The sequence below is a fragment of the Indicator indicator genome, chromosome 2 (genome assembly GCF_027791375.1).
Source record: "Indicator indicator isolate 239-I01 chromosome 2, UM_Iind_1.1, whole genome shotgun sequence".
Classification (NCBI taxonomy): domain Eukaryota; kingdom Metazoa; phylum Chordata; class Aves; order Piciformes; family Indicatoridae; genus Indicator; species Indicator indicator.
This window is the reverse complement of record NC_072011.1, coordinates 51,684,715-51,704,212: the sequence shown is the minus strand read 5'-3', so window position 1 is coordinate 51,704,212 and position 19,498 is coordinate 51,684,715. Positions and strand designations below refer to the sequence as shown.

Here is a 19,498-nt window from a genome sequence, read left to right as displayed (position 1 = left end):
GCTCACATATATATGTAAGTGTTACTTTATTCTAGAAATGATTCTTCAGCGGCCCAGACAGAATGACAGACAGCAAGCATCTCAAGATCCATAAGGGGTATTTTACTGTGCATGCTTCTTCTGACTTGGGTTGTCCATGTGAAGGCCAGGAAATGAAGAATAGGGGTGGGTCTTTGCTATTAGATCATTCAGCAAAGTGCTAAACCACAGCTTCCTAAGCTTTAAGGCAGGCACTCTGACAAAGAATGCTTTGTATGCCTGCTTCCCCATGCGCAATTCCTGCAATATAAATTGCCTTATTCATTAGCCATCTAACAATTTCTGCAGTCCCTCATTTTGATGCATCAGATTTGAGAGTATTATTCACACACTAATATTTGGAATAAAATTTTTCAGATGTACCAAATGTTATGAAAAACGATTTTAATGTTTTTCCATCTTGGAGTAACATGTAAACAAGCCTTCATTTTGCTATTGGGATGCAAAAATGTAACTCCACTTATGGCCTAAAAATGTTCTTTTTCTACTTGAGGCTTTTGGAGCAAAACTCTCCTGAAAAATGTCCAAGTGTATGCCCAGAGATGTCTGCATGAGATATAAAAGAAAAAACCCTACCACACACAAATGACCAAACCCCAAGTCTTACCAAATCTGGTAACACTTCAGAACAGCTGAAGCTGATTCCATAATGATTACAGAGTGCAACTGTTAAATTTAACCTAGTAATAAAAATAACATGGACAGAAAAACACCCAGACTTGGAAACACTTATGTAAGATGCATCCTTTTTGTCGAGCAGGTCATTAGTTTTGTTTTGCTCAAAGTGAACATGACGGCATTTGGTTGTTTATATTTTAAAATCCTCAAGTGAAATTCATCTGCAGTAACAACTTTGTTTTCTTCCTGGAATGGAGGATGAGGTTTAATTTTGTTATGGTACAGTCATTGCTGAAGCCTCATTGTCCTGGAAACAGTGGACTAGCTTTATGCATGTCATGATCTGTATGCGAAAGCAGTATCTTTTCCAGTCGAACAATTAGAAACAGCGTTTTTCATCACAGAAGTCTTTCATATGTTCTTAAGGTGTCAAAATCACTTGCACAAGCCATTCCACTCAGTGTACCCATTATAGTAGTTGAACTAGTTGTCAGTCTGGAGGATTGAAGGAAGTCTGACAGTGCTCTTCCAGGGCCTGTACAGGGGTTACCAGGAAAACAGAAGCAAACTTGTCTGACAAGCACAGTGATGAACTCTGGTGCCACAAAGGATGATGCAGTTACCAACAAGGCAAAAAATTTTCACCCCAGAGTGGTTTTGTAGGCGTTCAGCTTGTGTGGAGGAGGCTGATGGCCCTGCCTCAGCTGCTGCTGGGCCGAGGTCAAGTGTCTCTGTAGATCACAGATCTCTGCGGAGGTTTTCTGAAAGCAGATGATGGTGTTTGTGCCTGCAGGGAAGAAAAACACTGGAACATATTATCTATAAAAGGGACTCCAGGAGCAAAGAAAACATCTTGTTGCTGCCCAGGCCCGAAAAGTCTTTCTGATGGTGCTGATGGGACCTGTGTTGTGTCCTGTCTTCCACTTGTCCCGATTACTCGAATTAGGCAAAACGGCAGCAAACTAGGATGAAGGTCACGAAGAGGGGAGTGTGAGGCCAGATCCTGCAGCTTCCCGCTCGTCCCTGGACAGAACAGCAGCCCCTAGCTATGCCCACTCGGCAGAGCTGAGGCTAGCTTGCGGTCCGCTCCAGGAGGCGCTCCCAGCGCAGGCAAAGCCGTGAACCGGGCGGCAGGGCCCACCGCCTTCCGCGCTGCCGAACGTGCGTGTGTGGGTCCGAGGGGCGGGGGGCGCCGTCGCCCACGCTCTCCGGCGGGGGCGGCGCTCGCTGCTGCGCCAGCCCCGCTTCTCGGCTGCGAGCGAGCGGGCGGGCGGTCACGGCGGACACGCAGCCGGCGGGGGCGGGGAGCGTGGCCCCAGCGGCCGGCATGAACCCCGGGCAGCCCGTGCTGCCCGCGGTGGGGCCGAGGTACGGACCCTGCGCAGATTCGGCCCCCGCTCCCAACAGGTGCAGGGTCATTCCTTCAACCCGCGACACCAGCCTGTCTTTGCGGGGCAGGGGCTCGGTGGGATCCCAAGCAGGCAGGGAGGGTAAAGGAAGGGGCGGAGAAGGGAAGGGGCGCCAGGCCCGGCGCCGCCGCCGGGGCGGTGGAACCGAGGTGAACCCGCGGTCTGCGCTTGCCCGCCCGGCCCAGCGCTCCCGCCTCCTCGGCTGCCGGCCCCCGCGCTCACGCCGCCCGCCCCCCCTTTCTCCACAGGGAGCCGCAGGGCGAGTAGCGCTGCTGCGGACGGTCCAGCCACCTCCGAGTTCATGAGCCACCGGCAGCTGCCGCCGCCAGCGGAGACTGCTGCCTCCATCTCCGGGCCCAGCTCCCCTAGCCTTGCTGTTGCTTCCGCCGCTGCTCTGCCACCCTGCCGTAGGTGAGTTCCGCGGCCGGGGCCGCTGCTGCCTGCGCCCCTCAGCGCCGCCCGCGGTCCCCGGGTCCTGTCAGCCGCTCTGCGGTGGGGGGAGAGGCCGCTGGCAGCTACGATAGCGCCCGCGACGTTTTTGGGGGCGGAAGCTGAAGGCCGGCTGGGACCGCGCGTGTGCCCTCCTGAGGAGAGCTGCGGGATGGGGTCTTCTGGAGCCCGGTGAGCTAAGGTGAAGGGAGCGGCCCCTCACTGCGACGGCGGGTGGAGGGTAGTGCCCCTGCCTTCGTGTCCCCTGCAGCGGGGGTAGCAGCTAACGGAGGAGGCAGGTGCGGGCAGCTTGTATGAGCGGGTTGGGTCTGGGGCGGGTATCTTCGCCTCGCCTTACCTCGCTCGGAAAGCGCTACCTGTGCCTTGTGTTTCTTCTTCCCTTTAGGACGGTCCCGCGTTCTCCGCTCTGAAAAGAATGGCCGTGACTCTAGAGCAGGCCCGGCGGGTGGGCTATACCTGCTTGAAAGCACTCCTCAGGTTCGCTTTTATGGTCGCCAATAACCTGGTTGCTATTCCATCCTACGTCTTGTATTTAATTATGCTGCAGCCTCTACGAGTATTGGATAGTAAAAGCTTCTGGTATATCGAAGGAGTATTATTTAAGTGGCTATTAGCTATGGTGTCTTCCTGGGGCTGGTGGGCAGGATATACAGGTAAGAATGTCTTATTAATCTAAAATATATGAAACTAAAGATGTAAATAAGTGTTAAAACATGCATGTTTTGGTATGGGAGGGTCTAGGGGAATATCTTAATATAGTGGATGTATGGGATGTTTTTTTTCCAGGTTACTTATACAGATGCATTGTATTTCTGGATGGAGATGCTGGGTGTACTGAAACATTTTTCCAAATTGTGCATACAGATTTATGTGTTAAGCAAGAATTTTCAGTCAGTATTTCATCTTAGTATAATTGTAAATACAGTTTTTCCCAGATGCTACCATCACTTTGTTTTAGTGTTATATGGAAAAGGTACATTGCTCAAGAGAGAATTAGTTTGTACTGTGTTTGTAGATGATAGAGCCAAGCTTTTCTTTATAAAATCTTGCATCTCTAAGTCATCTCCGCTTAAAATTCTCAGGACACAAGACTGTGAAGTTTGACATAAAGCCGTATCAGAAGAGTAGGTCTTCTATTCCTTGCAACAGCAACTGTCTTTTCTGCTGCTTCAGAATGGAGGGAAACAGAGAGAACCTCTTCCACACAAATAGTGATGCACAGTATTTCTTGACTGTATGTCTTTTCATTAATTGTTAGCAGAGCTAATTACAGAATCTATAGGGCTTTTCCCCTCTGCATGCATGCTTTGCAGTTATGACTGAACTTATTTTTGCTTCATAGGTATTCATAGGTTCATCAAGGTGATGGACTGAACTCAAATACTAAGAAAGACCCTGGTCTTGTCTTCAAATGCACTGATTTGTGCAAGAGAACAGCCATCAATTCTTTGTATGTGCTTAGACCTTGAAAAGGGGCGTAATTGAAGTTATTCTGTACAAAATACAAACAGTCCTCCTAAAATTCTTTCCCTCTCTTCTGCCCAGGCTGCATTGGCAGGTCTTACCCACGTAAACAAGGCAAAAAAGGGATGGCAGTACACAGCTCTGGAGTCTGATCAGGCTCCTGGTTAGTCAAAAAGTCAGTGTTATCCCAGATGGAGTACTCTTTTGGTTAGGCTACAAGAGCCTCTTTGATAATGTACATTTTGGTACCCTGTCGTGTGCCTTTCCAAGACCCAGAAACTTTCTGTGGATACTATAGGGGAGCTTCCAGTACTTCTTAAGGAGATAGTGCAGCAAGCTAGGTTGTGGTCTGTTGGGTTAGAACTGTTGCAACATTGCACTGCTTAAAAATTGCTTTGCCTGGTACAGCTCAAGCTTTTCCAGATATGCTGTTCTAAAAATTTTTATATCTGCTTAAAAGAAGTCCACATAGTATTTGCAGTGGCAGGTGTATTTTTGGAAGTCTGTTTTATGCCTTAAAGCAGAAAAGCCTTTCAGAAGGATGAACTGACTTTCAAGGTGTCATGTATATTGTTAATTGGAAATGGGAAAGTTTATGGGTGTAATGGTAATGTTAAAATCATAAAACATACGACCCTGGGGTTTTGCTGTGTATATTGAATATGCTAGTTAAAATTCAAGCCACTGTCCCATGACAATAGGTTGCCAATTTTTGAAAGTAATTTCCTTGAGATAGTTTGACTGCTGACTGCAGAACTGTGTGGTTTCTTTTGCCCATTGCTTGGAAAGTGGTCTGAGCATGATCTGCATATGCTGGAGTCTTCCTGAAGCATCTGCTGATTGGTGTTCCTGATGTATCTTGGCAATTTGAAATCCTTTGTTTTACAGTCTCAAAACGTCTTAGTATGTATGTTTGAAGTATCACTTGCAAACAGCTACACAGAAGTATTTTCTGGGATGGTGTATGGGTAAGGAGGCCCTTCTTTTTGCTTTTCGCCATAAAGCACGGAATTTGTTTCGGGGAGAATTTTAAGCAAACACTTGTTCTTATTTCCACTTAGAAGTATTTTCTTTATATATGAAAACATATGCATGTTTTATACTGAAAGGTCTAAGTAGCAAGAATAGCTTGTTTCTTTGCCCAGTCTTTTTTTACTCTTATCATTGCAGAACAAACCTGGAAAACATCTATTTGTCTAGCTTCAGTGTGCATAGAGTAATTTATGTGTGTTTCCAGATGGATAAATTCATAAAATACCGTTGCTAGGTCCCCTTTCTTTATAGAGTACAAGGTAACTAAATCAGATCAGCAATACTACTTTATTAGAGTTGGGGTCTAAGACTTGCAGTGGTGCATCTGAAAGAGACATTGCTCTTGAATTCTTCTGTTTTCAGTTCCAAAAACTAAGTCAAATAGAGACTTTGCAAAAGTAAATGCAAGATAATGCGTAGGTATGGGCTCATTGAGAAGATGAAGCATTTTTCCTTTTCTTTTGAATAGCAGAGTAGCTGGTGAAGTTGGTTTTGTTTTGTTGTTGTTGTTTTTTCCTTGATTGAGAAAGTAAGCAGGTAAATAAGTCTACTTGTCTCTTAATTGGAGGTGGTGTTCTGCTTCGGGTCTGTTGATGATGTATTTTGGTTTTTTTAACATACTGTCTTTTCCCCTTCCGAACTTGGGTCACTCATTGGTTGAGAAGTAACATAAGCCATTTGTAATTAGGGACTTAAACTCAGCCTGCAAAGTAGATTCAGGGCAGGCTTTTTTTTGCCCTGTAAGTTTGTATGTACTATGTAGGAGAGAGCTCAACATCAAATGAAGGAAATACAGTGAGTGCTAGATTTTCCTTCTGGGCTTGGCTGCTGTTGCATAATTGTTGGTGTATTTTATTGAATAAAGCTGGAAGAACAGAGGAAAACGGAACTAGGTCTGCCCTTCTCCTCCACACCCCCACATAAACCTGTGTTTTCATGCTAGAATCCTAGAGGATTTGTCACAAAAATTACATGATTTGTGCCTCTGTCAGCAGTTCTGATCTGTGCTGTTTGATAAACGTAGGCGTTCTGTTTGCAGATGCACTTGATGTTACCCAAAGAGATAGCATATAACTGGACAAGGAAAATAAAGGCAGGAACAGGAAAAGAAATTCTAAAGGTTACTCTTCTTTTCTCTAATCTTTTTCTTCTTAAGATGTAAGTATGAGAGAGAGTGTGGGTATAATTGGCTGCCTTTGATTTTTAAAGGGCAGAGTATGATAAGTATCTGTGTTGTTCTCTTGAACTCTGTGGTGTTTCTTATGAAAAGGAAAACTGAGTGTCTTTTTGTGAAGAACATGCATATAGGCTGGCAATATTATTTTATTTCTATATACTTTCTGAAATGCCTTTTTATAACTTCTAAGCCTTTTTGCTTTTCTAAGGCTTTTTGTGTAAATGTATTGCTCTTGTCGTAGGAGCTGTTCAGTTAGGACACTCAGAATCTGCATGTTAGTGTGATCTGAAAGGCACCTTTGAACAGCACTTCTGAATATTTTCCTGCATTTGTTGGAAGATGTGTTCTAAAAAAACCGAAGGCAAGAGTGCTTGATACTTTGTTGGCAAGTACCTTTTCCTCCCTACACTCTAATTTGTCATTTAATATAAGTAATCCAGTAAATATAATGGGAAAGAGACAGAGCTTGTCTGTGATGGTCAGTTTCTGATCTGCTCACCTACAAAGCTAGCTTTAAAGCAACAGTCTTCTATATTCAGACTTCTTTGAGCAAGTAACTATTGCAGACTGAAGTTTTATATCCCTGTATCTAATCAAATAGCTAAAAATAGGGCTGCTAGAGAAAAACTTGCTTTGCTTAAATGCACTTAGGCAAACTGTTCTGCTGTCTTTTCCTGCTGTCTAAGTGCAGAAGTTGACATTAGCCTATGGTAGTGCTGTTGCAATATTGCAATCACAAGTCTATTGGACAGTAGAGTAGTTGGTTAGCAATGCAATCTCAACACTCCTGATGCTCATCTTGTGTTTCACTCTATTCCACACAGCTTGGTCTAACTGTAGAGAGTGGTGATGTGTGCCCAGCCTCTACCTCTGGCTGGGGACAAGGAGGAGCTGGTGGAGAATGAGTCCCTCAGTCCACAGCAACAGTCAGTGCTCTTCACAGGATCACAGGATGTCAGGGGTTGGAAGGGACCCAAAGAGATCATCGAGTCCAACCCCCCTGCCAGAGCAGGACCAAACAATCTAGCTCAGCTCACAGAGGAATGCATCCAGACAGGCCTTGAAAGTCTCTAGAGAAGGAGACTCCACAACCTCTCTGGGAAGCCTATTCCAGTGGTCTGTGACCCTTACAGTAAAGAAATTCCCCCTTGTGTTGAGATGGAACCTCCTGTGCTGCAGCATACATCCATTGCTCCTTGTCCTCTTGCAGGGAGCAAGTGAGAAGAGCCTGTCCCCTCCCTCCTGACACCCAGCCCTCAGATATTTATAAACATTTATTAAATCCCCTCTAAGTCTTCTCTTTTCCAGATTAAAAAGCCCCAGGTCCCTCAGCCTCTCCTCATAAGGCAGTGCTCCAGTCCCCTAATCATCCTCATAGCCCTCTGCTGGATCTTCTCCAGCAGATCCCTGTCCTTCTTAAACTGGGGAGCCCAAAACTGAACGCAGTACTCAAGATGAGGTCTTACCAGGGCCGAGTAGAGAGGAAGGAGAACCTCCCTTGATCTGCTGGACACACTCTTCCTAATACACCCCAGGATCCCATTGGCCTTCTTAGCTACAAGGGCACATTGCTGTCCCATGGATAACTTGTTATCCCCCAGGAATCCCAGGTCCCTCTCCGTGGGGCTGCTCTCCAGCAGATCATCTCCTAATCTGTACTGGTGCAGTTTATTATTCCTCCCCATATACAGGACTCTGCACTTGTCCTTGTTGAACCTCATTTGGGTCCCTTCTGCTTGTCAGACCACCTGAGGGGAGGGGTGTTGCATGTGGTCAGCAGGATTGTGTGCCTCTTGGGAAGGGGTTTCATTGAGAGTTGTGCTTGGGAAGTATTTCATACTCCAGCACTGAAGAGGGCAGCTCGACCAAACCTTCTGTTTTCAGCCTCTAGCCAACACACAGAGTCTTGCAATAATGTTGAACAGGTTGGTGGAATGTGGGATGGTGAAAGGAAGAGTAGTACACCTCTGTTACCACACACACAAAAGTCTTACTGTTAGAACAATGCAGTCTTTAGTAAAAAGTGAACCAATCCTATGGTATTGTCTGTTACTGTTCTCCGTGCACTAGGAAGGTGACATTTAAGTAGTGCATGTAAGAATGTTCTGGTTTTGTCAGGTGAGGAAAATTTCCCTTTCTTCATCTCATTTCCTTAACTCAAAATTTTCTTTGTTTCCATTTCCTCAGTCAACAGCCTCAAGTCTTCTAAGAATGTCAGCATTTTTATCTTCTAGAACTGCAGAAGGTACAGGTGGAGTTGCTGTGACAGCGTGTGAGAACAGCATGCTCTGTGCTCCTTATGACAAGTTGGTCATTCTCCTCAGGCAGGAGGTGCCGCAGAAGCTGGAGATCCACAGATGAGATAAAGTAAATTTTTTTTGTCCCTGATAAGGGAGGAGATGTTTTTTCAGGATACATATCTATGCCTGTAACCCTACTATTGTTTTTTAACTTCCTCTATTCTTACAGTGTGACTTTTTTTTTTTTTTTTTAAACTAACAGTATTTTGGGTTTGAACTGGTCACTACTCTGAGGACCAGACAGGGAGGGACATGGGGGAAACGTGACCAGGTAGTGTGTGAAATGGAGCAACAAAATTTCCCTTGTTTTGTGTTTTGTTTGTTTTTTTTTTTTTAAGGTACAAAACTACCTGATGTGACTTAGTAGATTTGGATAGCAACATACCACATGAACTTCTAGTTTGTGCTAGGGCTGTGTATTGAGATCTCTGATGTATAGATTTATGTGTAGGTTAAACTGAGATCAAGCAGGGATCTTGGAATTTATTTTGCTGTTTGTAAGAGAAAGTTTGAGCATAATTTGTGAGCTGTCTTGATAAGAAAAGGTCAGTGTCCAATGAGTTGGGGACATTGGAACTGTTTTGTTGCCATAGTCTCCGAGCAAAGGCTCATTGTGCCTTTGTGTAAGAGGAGGTAAGCAGTACTGTGAAGTTAGTGTCAGCTTCTTTGTGCAAGTGATGTGCCTGTAAAGAGTGCTGTACAGTGCTTTTCCTATTTTAATGATACGTAAAATCACACCAGGAAATTCCTCTCCTTTTTGGAACACAAGTTGCAGCCTTTACCATACTTCTTCGTAGTTCATCTAGTGTCAGCAGTATGTCAGAAGCAGTAAAGCTTACATTTAATTTTCATATTGCAATATTTAACTTTAAAGGATCATTTCAAAAAATTAGGTATTGAAGTGCTCTCTGAATTTTGTTTTTAGAAATCTGCTGCCTTCTGGCACAAAACATAAGAGTAAAGCCACACAGGTTTTGGTGTTTTGAGTTTGGGGTTTTTTGTTTGGAGTTTTTTTGTTTCAGTTTGGTTGGTTGGTTTTGCTTGATTTATGTGCTAGTAATATTTTTGTTGCTTGTCACTATTTAAGGTTTTTTTTGGTGTTTTGTTTGTTTTTAGAGTGGATTAGTCTCTGCTCTTGTTTCACGTGCTCTGGATAATACAAAAACTATTTCAAGCATATCAAATCTGTCATGTTTGCCTAAGGATGAAATTATTGAGGAATACCTATGCAGAAAGGTTTACATCCCTCCTAGTTCTTCTGTTCTTCTGGGTCTTTTTTTTTTTTTTTTTAGTGTATAAATTCAGACTAGTCATCTTACTTCTCCCTTTGTTGCTAGTTGAGTGCCTGAAAGGATGTGACTAAGAATACCTGAGAGATGTGTCTCTGTTCTCTATATCCTTTCTTCTTTTTCTTGATGGTAGGCTTCTAGAAGCCATATGAAATACTTACAGGACAACTTTTGCCAACTCTGATTTGCAGAAGCAAAATATAAGGGTTAAATTCTTTGCCCATAATTCTTTGCAGAGTGTATGAGGGAGGAATTTTTTCCACTTCAGCAGCATGATCACATCTGTATTGGAATATGCCAGAGATGATGTCTTTGTCAGTTTCTCATTCAATGTAACTATTCTAAAGCATAGAAATTTTAGAGCTTTTCAAGAAAACTGGAGACAAAAAAATTGTGTGTTTAATGTGGATAAAACCTATTTGCTCTTTTTTTTTTCCTGGGAAATTAGGTTTTTAGACTGACACTGCAACAGATGAACAGAGTGTATCACTTTGGGTGTGTGTGAGGGACAGAGAAATCTTGCCAAAGGTTAGTTTGGCAAGGTTTTAAGCACTGAAGACAGGATCTTAAAAATGGAAGAGTTGTACAACCTTAATTAGGCAGGGTAGTTAGTAAATCCTTTATGGAATATAAGCTAAGTGGTGTAACTTTCTAGTGTGAACTGAGCCAAAATACAGCTCCAAGATATGTAATCTGCTTATGTTTATTATAGTGGAATAGGAACTTTAATGCTTAAAATGAGATGTCAAATGTGGGATGCTGTAGGCATGTAACTGTGCTGCTGTTGTAGCCACCAGTTGAGATGGTAGTCCAGTCATTTGTGTATGGAGTTACTAAAATAAATAAGGCTAATATGTTTGCATTCCTAAAAAAGGTCTGTGACACCAGTGAGAGATTGTGCATATGAGGTTTGGGGTGGGTGGGTGTGGTTTTTAGGGGTAGACATGGTGTTTGGAGGTAGGATATTTTTCCCCCTTTCTTCCCCACAAGCATTTCAAACAGGGAGTACTACTGAAGAAAGCTGGTTCCAGCCTTTCAGACTCTTCCTATCACTGCTGCTTTAGTCTTACTGCCCAAATATTTTGAAGATTGTGTGGTGGTTTGGATCATGGCCCTGATCTACACTAAAACTACCCACCCTCTTTTTTTTTTTTGCTGGGTGTCTTACAAAACAGTTTATTTTGTGGGTGTAGTGAAAGAAGAAGGTGGGTACAAGTAGCAAAGGGAAACAGAAAGGAAATGTATCTTTTGGAGATGATGCCAGCTTTAACGTATTTGTTGAAATACTGCTTATGACCTCAGTTCCAAAGAGCAGTCCTATTGATTCTCTGGTGTGTGAATGTCACTGAAGTAGACTTCTTCACCTTTTTTGACTATTTTGCTAAGTGGTTAGTGTTCTTTAGACTGGAGAAGGGCCTTCTGCAAAGTTTCTTTTAGAGAAGAAATCTAAGCATAGGCTGGGAACAGTGGGTTTATCAAAGCCTGAAAACTGATAAAGGAATAAAAAGACAAATGTTCATTTTGATGAAAGCTTATCAGTGTGGTGCCTAGAGTGGACCATTCAACACCCTTTTAATGTAATTTAGTGTCTTGGGTGTTTTATTATCTATGTAGATAAATGTGACTGTTTTAAGCATAGTTTCCTGATGTGGATTAAGGTACTTGGTTTACAGTTATTCTTTCTCTCTCTTCTCCCACATTTCTTATTTGCTTCCTTGCAAATCTCTCTGTGATTGACCAGATGGTTCAGATTTCAGACATAATGGTGTTCTCATGAGTTTTGTGAAAATTGGCTGAGCAGAGGGGAGAGAGAGACAGAAATTAGTGCCTTAGCTGGGGGTAGCACAGGCAGATTTGACCATTTTATGTTGTTTGACAGTTGCTGTGTCAGTAGCTTTGGGTTTGCCACAGCACCAGTATATTTTGTCCAGCCCATTGAGGAAGAGGAGGTTAAACAAGTTATTGGGAAAGCAGGCGTTGTTACTTTTGCTGCTTCTGAAGCAATGTGTTAATCTGGCAGTGGCAGATAGTGTATGAAGCATGTTTCTTTCCTTCAAGTGGTGTTTAATCCACCTTGCTTATCATAGCCTTTTGGATCAAAAGATAATCAGATAGTCTTAATATTAATAAAAAATATAAGGTGGTAAAAGAACTTTAAAGTATTGTGTTTTTAAGACTTTATATTCTGTATATAAAACAGAATTTGGTGTAGGCTCCTAAAAGTAGGACTGAAAGGGCATCAACCTGACTGAAGCTTTCAAGAATGGTGATGCTCAGATTACTGTAGGCAGTGCATAACCAAATAGAAAGTCAGTTATGGATCTGACCCAGGGATATGTAGAAATACGACGCTTGAGTTGTATTTGCATGTATTTGGTGAGACCTAAGAGAGAGCAACAATGTGGGTGTGAGCAGCATGAGGAGGGTCAAGAAGCACGCATGAAGGCATTGCATTAGAAAGGTGACCTCTTGAGTTTTGTTTCTGCACCTGGTCTCTTGGTATCCATAAATATAGATGGTCTGGCAAACTGCCAACTCTGGTAATTGCCAGATTCCTTTCCAAATGCATTATTCTTTCATATTCATTTTGTTTTCTGGTTCTTGTCTCTGTAATAAAATTCAACTTTTGTTCCTCCTAGCAACAGCTTTACTGGGAAATAAATCTAGTTGGACACTGTATATACTAACGTGAGATGAAGGAGCTGTTAAGTTCAGTTTGGATTTTAAAAAATACTTTCAGATGGAGGTAGAATTAATAAAAAATATCTGTTAAATTTCTTACATGCAGTGGATTATATGAAAACAGATGACTCTTTTTTATTTGATAGTCTTGTGTCATCAAACCTTATACTTTGGTCTTTTAACATAGTGATGTAGGTGAGGAATATGACAACAGCAAGGCCTTTGCTCAGGTAATTCTATTGTTTTGGATATATTTAAAGATTGTTTGATGCCTATCTTGGGCTTCTGGAGTTTGACAAGATTTTTGCAGGCTGGACAAGCACTTTTGTGCTTCATCTGTTTCAGTGGGAGAAAATACTGAAATGTTTTTCCTCCCCTTTTGTTGCTTACATTCCCTATGAATGTTTTAACAGCTGACTAAACCTTGAAAGCTAAAATGCAGAGCTGAGTTCATATAAGCACAAGGGGTGTCACCATGTATTGTCGTTGTAGGAAAGCTAAGGGTTAATTGGGTGGCTGCTGTGGTGAAGAAAGACCTATAGCATGTAGCCTGCTCTGTACTTTTCCAGATCCATTACCACCCTTGCCCAATACTTTGCAAAACCAGGGCATTAAATCTGAGTATCTTGTCACTCATTGGGTTTGTTTTGATGCAGGATTTCTTGGAGCAAAGTATGGAGGGTTTCACTAGATAGGGAAAATTGCATGTTTGAAGTATGTTGACCAAAGCTCTTAACTCTGAGAGTGCTAGACTTTGGTGGCCTGAATAAATTTATTTTTTTCTAGTTTTCTTTTGTATGACTAAAGAGTAATTTGTAAGCTCTGGTAAGTGCTTCATGAGTAAGCCAAGGCACTTGTAGCCACAGATCATGACAAGTTGCATGTGAAGTGCTTACAGTGTGTATTGGTGCCCACAGACCGAGGAGTGTTCACAGTAGTTTTATTGTAAAGTGAAATTTTGAGATCTGTAATATCTTCTTGCATTTGTGGCAGTTTCTGTACATAAAATATAGAAGGCTATTTCCACAGACTTTCACAACTCTGTTGTTCAGCCCCCTTATGGGTGTTATCCAGAGGAACTGCTCTGCACTGAAGTGCTGGTTTTAATTGAAGTATTCTGAAGTCTGTTCTTTTTTTTTGTTCATTTTGTTTGGTTTGTTGCCCCAACATTTATTTGCTGCCATTTTTGCCATTTGTTCCCAAAATGTGGAAAAACTTTTTGATCTGAGATGTGGATTTTCTTTTCTTTTTTTTTTTTTTTTCAATTTGAGGAAGGGGAAAACGAGAAAAAGCTTCAATTACTGTCATTGCAGCAACATATTTCAAAATTGGGACCTGTGTATCTCATTGAAAAATGCATTGAATATTAGTATGTGCACTGAGGGTGAAGGGTAGGTGTTGGAATCAGCCCTTCAGTATGTTTGAAAATGTTTGTATCAAGTCTGACCATTTTATGTCTTACTCTCAGCAAGACTGACAGCCACAAATCCAAGGTATTTTTTGCAGTTGTCAGCAGGTGTAAGAGGATTATTTGTTTTATAATAGTAACAGACACTAGAGAGCTAAACTTTTTTTATTTAGGAACAGTAAACTTTTTGCTGCTGCTTTGAGGTATATCAGCTAGAATCATCTAATGAGGGAGGCAAGGTGGAAATGTCTGCTGACTTGATTCTGTTAACCCACTCTAACTGGAGGATGGCACAGAAGTCTGTGACTGGAGGTAAGAATAATGCCCTAGCTGTTTGATTAGCAGCCAGTTTTATTGCTTGAGGATATTGATTTTTAGCTTACGCTATTAGTGCAATCTCAAAATACACTGTTTGAACATCTGTTTCTGTTCTTAGGATCATTCAGGTGCTCAGTAGCTCTGTTTGTTTTTCTGTCCAGTTTGAACCAGTTAAGAGATTTAAATGGCCAGAGTCCTTCAGGTGGACAAGCTTCTCAGTTCGGTGGTTGCTGTAGGGAGATGGCAGAAGGTAGTGAGTGACCAGAGCTGGGATAAAGAGTCGTCTTGGCACATTCAGAATCTTGGTTTCCAGTAATAGTATTGGTGGTTCTCTTGACTTGAACCTTCAATCAGTGATTAAAGTAATGCAGTTTCATTTCTTTAGGTGGGGGAAATGGTGATCTGATTTTAAAATTATATTTTATTTTTAATCAATTTGACTTATTTAAGGGATATGTAGAAAATTCTGTTGTTCTAATCTCAGTCAGATTTGAACGCTGGGAAAACAGTTTCCTTGCTCTCTAGTGTAATTATGATATTTTTTAACATAGCCCATCTTCTGAAAAGCATAGCCTTATTTCTCACTCTGGCAGCTTTTCTTAGTACATACCCTTTTGGTTGTAACCCCTGCCTGTGCCTAGTCCTGGTGGTATAGTTTAGAGCTAGTTGAGTGCTTAAGGACTGATCATACCTTTCCACTGTATTATCTAATAAGGCTTTGTGTGTAGGGAGAGATGACTGCAAACTCTCACTTGTAGTTTTAGGCAAGATCCACATCTTGTTTAAAGAAAAGTAATGTTTGCTCACTTCCAGTCCCATTACGGTTTGCTGGTTTCTGTATTTGATAAACCTTAAGGCACTTCAGAGGATTTTGTGGGTACCAGAAAACCCTTGATTATTACAGTTAGTGATGTAACTATAAGTGCACTGAAATAATGTACTTTTTCAGCTTACTGTGAGAAATTGCTCTCCTGCTTTCTGCAGTCCAGTACCAGTTCTCTGCATTTTGCATGTCGTTGAAAAATTTATGGTCTCAAAATATAAAATAACTTAAAACTTGAAGTTAAAAATGGAAGTGAGACTTCCAACTAATGTTTTTTTATTGCTAGCTAGCCTCTCCAGTACATTATGCAGTAGGTAATAACTAAATTCTGTTGAGTTCTTCTGCTGTCCCTAGAAAAACTTGATATGCCGTGGCCTTGGGATATTTGTTGTAAGATTGCCAAAATTGTCATGTTATTTCTGCGGCTGTTTTTTTGGGGGGGAAGAACATTTAAAAAGCTTCTCGGTGCTTCAAGGAAACTTGCAATCTTTGAATCTTAAAAGGAGAGGAAACAGCCATCACTTCCTGGGTTGGTTCATTGCTGTATGTCACTAGTTACTTGCTCTCTAAAGCTGTATTTTCAACCTAACCGACTTGGAAGCGTAGACTAAATAGGAGCAGAATCTTCCATATGGCTAGAACTGTGACTTTCCAAATACCTCACTTTTATTTTTAAAAGAGCTAAACAGCAGTTTTTTCAGAGCTTTGTTATGGAGCTTTCTGCTTCTCAAACAACAGTGAAAATTTGCGCAGTCTTCATCAGGAGTTCATTTTGGGCAGTTACCACAGAATATACTTCAACTTTCTGTAACAAGTTCCTTCAAGTGTTAAGTATCACTGTCCGGAAGCAGTAAGGACTCAAAATCTGTACCCTTTGAAAGCAAAAGCCAAAAATCTATTGTGGGTTACATCTACCTATTTATGCTAACAGATTATCTTGTATTTATTTATTGCCATCAGAGTCTGCTAGTGTCTTCTTTTCTTCTTGAAACATAATTACAGTTTCCCCCCAATTATTTATTTGAAGGGTTGCTTCTGTCTTGTGGATTAATTTTTTTCCAGTGGAGTCTTTGTCCAGTTTTCTCAGTGTTCATGTTATTCTGGATTATGCTGTGTAGACTTTTATTTCTGTCACATAGAGAAGAAAGGTGTTGCAGTGCACAGCTCTGAGCAAGCAGCCACACAGTTGAATGGAAACTCTGGGAGTGCTGTGGTCCTCTGTGGTGGCTTGTTGATTGTTTGTTTTAGCCAGCTTGCACTAGAGCAGCTAGTTGGCATCTTGCATTTCTTCTGTCTGTCTTTTGATCAAGATCCTCAGTTAACATCTGCAAAGCAGGTTCCAGCTGTTCCTGTGCTTCAAGAGATGTAGTCCTTTGGAGGAAAGTAGACTGCTATTTCATAAGTCATTTGCTTTGCATAGGCCGTTAGCCTAATGGGATTTTTCACACTGTTGGTGTGGATATACTGGGTTTTGGTGTTGATTGCACAGTCTGAAAAGTTCCCCTTTACTTAGGGCTGTAAACCTGAGTGTATTCTTGGGCATTGTCTCCTCTGGAACTTGACTAGGAAGATCTGGTTTTGTCCTTTAACTGTTACCTTTTTAAGACTGTGTGATATGATAGCTGTACTTCTTGAGCTGCCTTAACAGTTGAGGGAAGTGAAGTACCTGCTGAATGACTCTTTGGCATCACAAGAATATCATATCTGGAAAGACAAGCAACAGGACTGAGTTAGTAATGCATACCAGTGCCAGTGACTCAGAAGGAAATCGTAGTAGTAGTGTCGTAGTTTGTGATACTGCCCATGGGTAGATTCTGCTGCCTAGATGACGGCGAAGACAGCTCAGGTTGTTGTTGCAGTGCAGTACTTTCACTGTGACAGAGGCTGTGCTCTTAGAGTGCTCTCCTAGAGAAAATATTTTCTTAAATTTGTTTTCCCTAAACAGATCCAAAGCTCACTAAAATTCAAACAGCTATCACTTTGTCCCTGTTCTGTAATGCATGTGGCACTTGGCTACAAACTTCGTAACAAGAATGTGCATCTTTCTCTTTTGTACTTCAGCTTACAAGGAAAAGGAGAACAGTGGGGGGGTCACATGTTTTTAACATATTCAGACATTTTTAATGTGTTCTAACGTTCTTTAAAAGAGCAAAATTCTGCTTACTATGCTCTAACAACCACAACATGCCTAAAAAGTTTGTTTTAAAAACAAAGTCTTAGCAATTTTAAAGGTGACTTAGGTGGCTTGTGCTGCTTATGCTTTGCACGTTGGGCCAATCAGACTAGCCCAGCAGGTCTTCCAGGATAGCAGACCGAAGTTCTGTAAGGATTCATTCTGGTTCAACTGGTGCTTGCTGCCCCATCATCCCATCTTCTGATGGCTCTGATTGTGCTTCCTCCTTCTTCGTTGTGTTGTTGGGCTGTTTTGTGTGTTTGTTTTTTTGTTTTTGTTTTTGTTTTTTTTGGTGGGTTTTTGTTTGTTTGTTTGGGGTTTTTTTTGGTTTTTTTTACCAGTGCAGATGCTCATGTGATGCTCCAGTGGCTTCTCAAATATTAGAACAGCTTGCTTAAAATAGGAAAAATAAGAAATATCTTAGATAAAGATAGTAGTATAAGTAATTGAGGCCTTTCCACTTCACATGTTGGGGATTTTTTGTTTACTTGTTACTACTCTAATCTTCAAGTCATGTTTAAGTAGGTGTCAGCTGCTATATCAGTGTTAAGTAGGCATTTGATGTTTGAGTAATTAAAAGTAGCTCCATTTAAATGTAGCTCCTTGCGTGCTTTGTGTTTGAAACGCAGACAAAGGCAGTCTCAATAGGTTAGTTTACCATAATATTTCATAATAAAGCTAAAGATACAGATAAGTGTCTGAATATCTTTAAAATGTATTGTTACCTCAAGTTTGTGGTGTTGGCTACTGGTTCCACATTTTTGCCTGAGTTGTCTAGTCCTAGGTGAGTCATATTCTGCCTCTTTTGTACTAAGATTTGAACTGTCCTTCAGTGTTGTCTTTGCTGCAGTTCTGTGACAGTAAAATGGAAAAAATTTGCCAGTTTGTATTTGCAGTACATGCTTTTTGACTGTAAAGGCTGCTCCTTTTCATGCCAGAGGATGAAATTGTACATTTTGATGTTGTTGAAGGTATTCAGTAAGAAAGAATTCTTTTAGCAATGTTTTTCCTCCTGGTGTCAGGCTGTAAATCACAGAGTTGCTTAGGCTGAAAGAGACCTAAGGATCATATAGTTGAACCCACTGCTCAAAGCAGAGTCAGTTAGAGCAGGTTCCTCTGGTCCTCATCCAGTTGGGATGGACACTTGATAACTTCACTGTGCAACCTGTGCCAGTGTTTGACCACTGTTATAGCAAAAATGATTTTTATTATTTGGCAGCTTTGTTGTTTTTGTTTTGTTTTTTTCACTTGCGTTGAAGTGCGATCTTCTGTATTTCAGTTTGTGTCAGTTGCCTCTCAGCCTGTCACTGGATACTGCAGAAAAGTCTGGCAAAGTTTTCTTTAGTTCTCTTCTGCACTCTCATTAGTTACTTACGTATGGGTAAGGTTCACCTCTGAGGTCCTTTCTTCTCCAGGCTGAACAGCTCCAGCTCCCTCAGCCTTTCCTCACATGGAAGATGCTCTGGCCCCTTAATCATCTTAGCAGTCCTTTGTGGGACTTACTCCAGTAGGTTTGAATTCTTGTATTGTACTGGGGACCCCAGAACTGGACCCGGTGCTCCAGATGTGGTCTCCACAGTGCTGAGCAGAAGAAAAGGAGTACTTCCCTCCACATCTTGGCAATGCTTTTCCTAATGTTTGCCTTGCTATGAGGATGCATTTCTGGCTCATAGCTTGTCCACCAGGCTTTTTCTGCAAAGCCTCTCCCCACATGTGAGACTCTGCACATCTTGTTGAACTCCCTGAATTTCCTGTTGGCTCATTTTTCCAGCCTGTCCCTACCCATCTGTATGGCAGCACGACCATCTGGCACGTCAGCCTCCACTCCTGCTTCTGTAAGATTGTTACAAACTGTTAGAGGATGCTCTCTGTCCTATTATTCAAGCTGCAAATGAGGATGTTAGACTGTGCTGGTTCCAGTATCAACCCCAGGGTACAACCCTAGTGACTGGCCTGCAGCTGGCCTGCAGCTGGGAGTGATGATTTTCTGTCATACACCTTTCCTCTTAAAGCTGAAGTCCCAGGGTTGGCATACTGAATTTCTGACTTACACACCCCCTTTTTTCTCTTTCTTTAAATGAATATTTCCCTTTTGTTATCTTTCTCATTCTTTTCAGGTCTGTCTAGAGGGAAGGTCTGCTTCTGACTTTTTCTGACTTGAATCCAGGAGGCAGTAAGTTCTTTAGCTCATGCAGCAAATGGGATTTTTTTTTTTTTAAGATACCTGTAATTTTTAAAGGGAGAATTAAAAACACTGTAGCACCTGTATTGAATGATTCCTGTCTGTCAGTGTTTCATGTGTCAGACCCTGCTTGT

The 19,498-nt window shown here is 41.8% G+C and overlaps 1 protein-coding gene across 2 annotated transcripts in view; it reads left to right on the top strand.

Annotated features, from left to right (window-relative positions):
• Window positions 1–2,440: 2,440 nt before the first annotated feature.
• Window positions 2,441–19,498, top strand: part of LPGAT1 (lysophosphatidylglycerol acyltransferase 1) — a 64,042-nt gene continuing 46,984 nt past the window's right edge. Inside the window, exons 1-2 of one of the 2 annotated variants that reach the window (XM_054398073.1) lie at window positions 2,441–2,477; window positions 2,902–3,169. In XM_054398073.1, the coding sequence (XP_054254048.1) occupies window positions 2,932–3,169 (238 nt within the window). In that variant the 5' untranslated portion in view covers window positions 2,441–2,477; window positions 2,902–2,931. Of the gene's footprint in view, window positions 2,478–2,901; window positions 3,170–19,344; window positions 19,356–19,498 lie in introns of those variants that run through there. The other variant, XM_054398081.1, reaches the window with a different exon arrangement.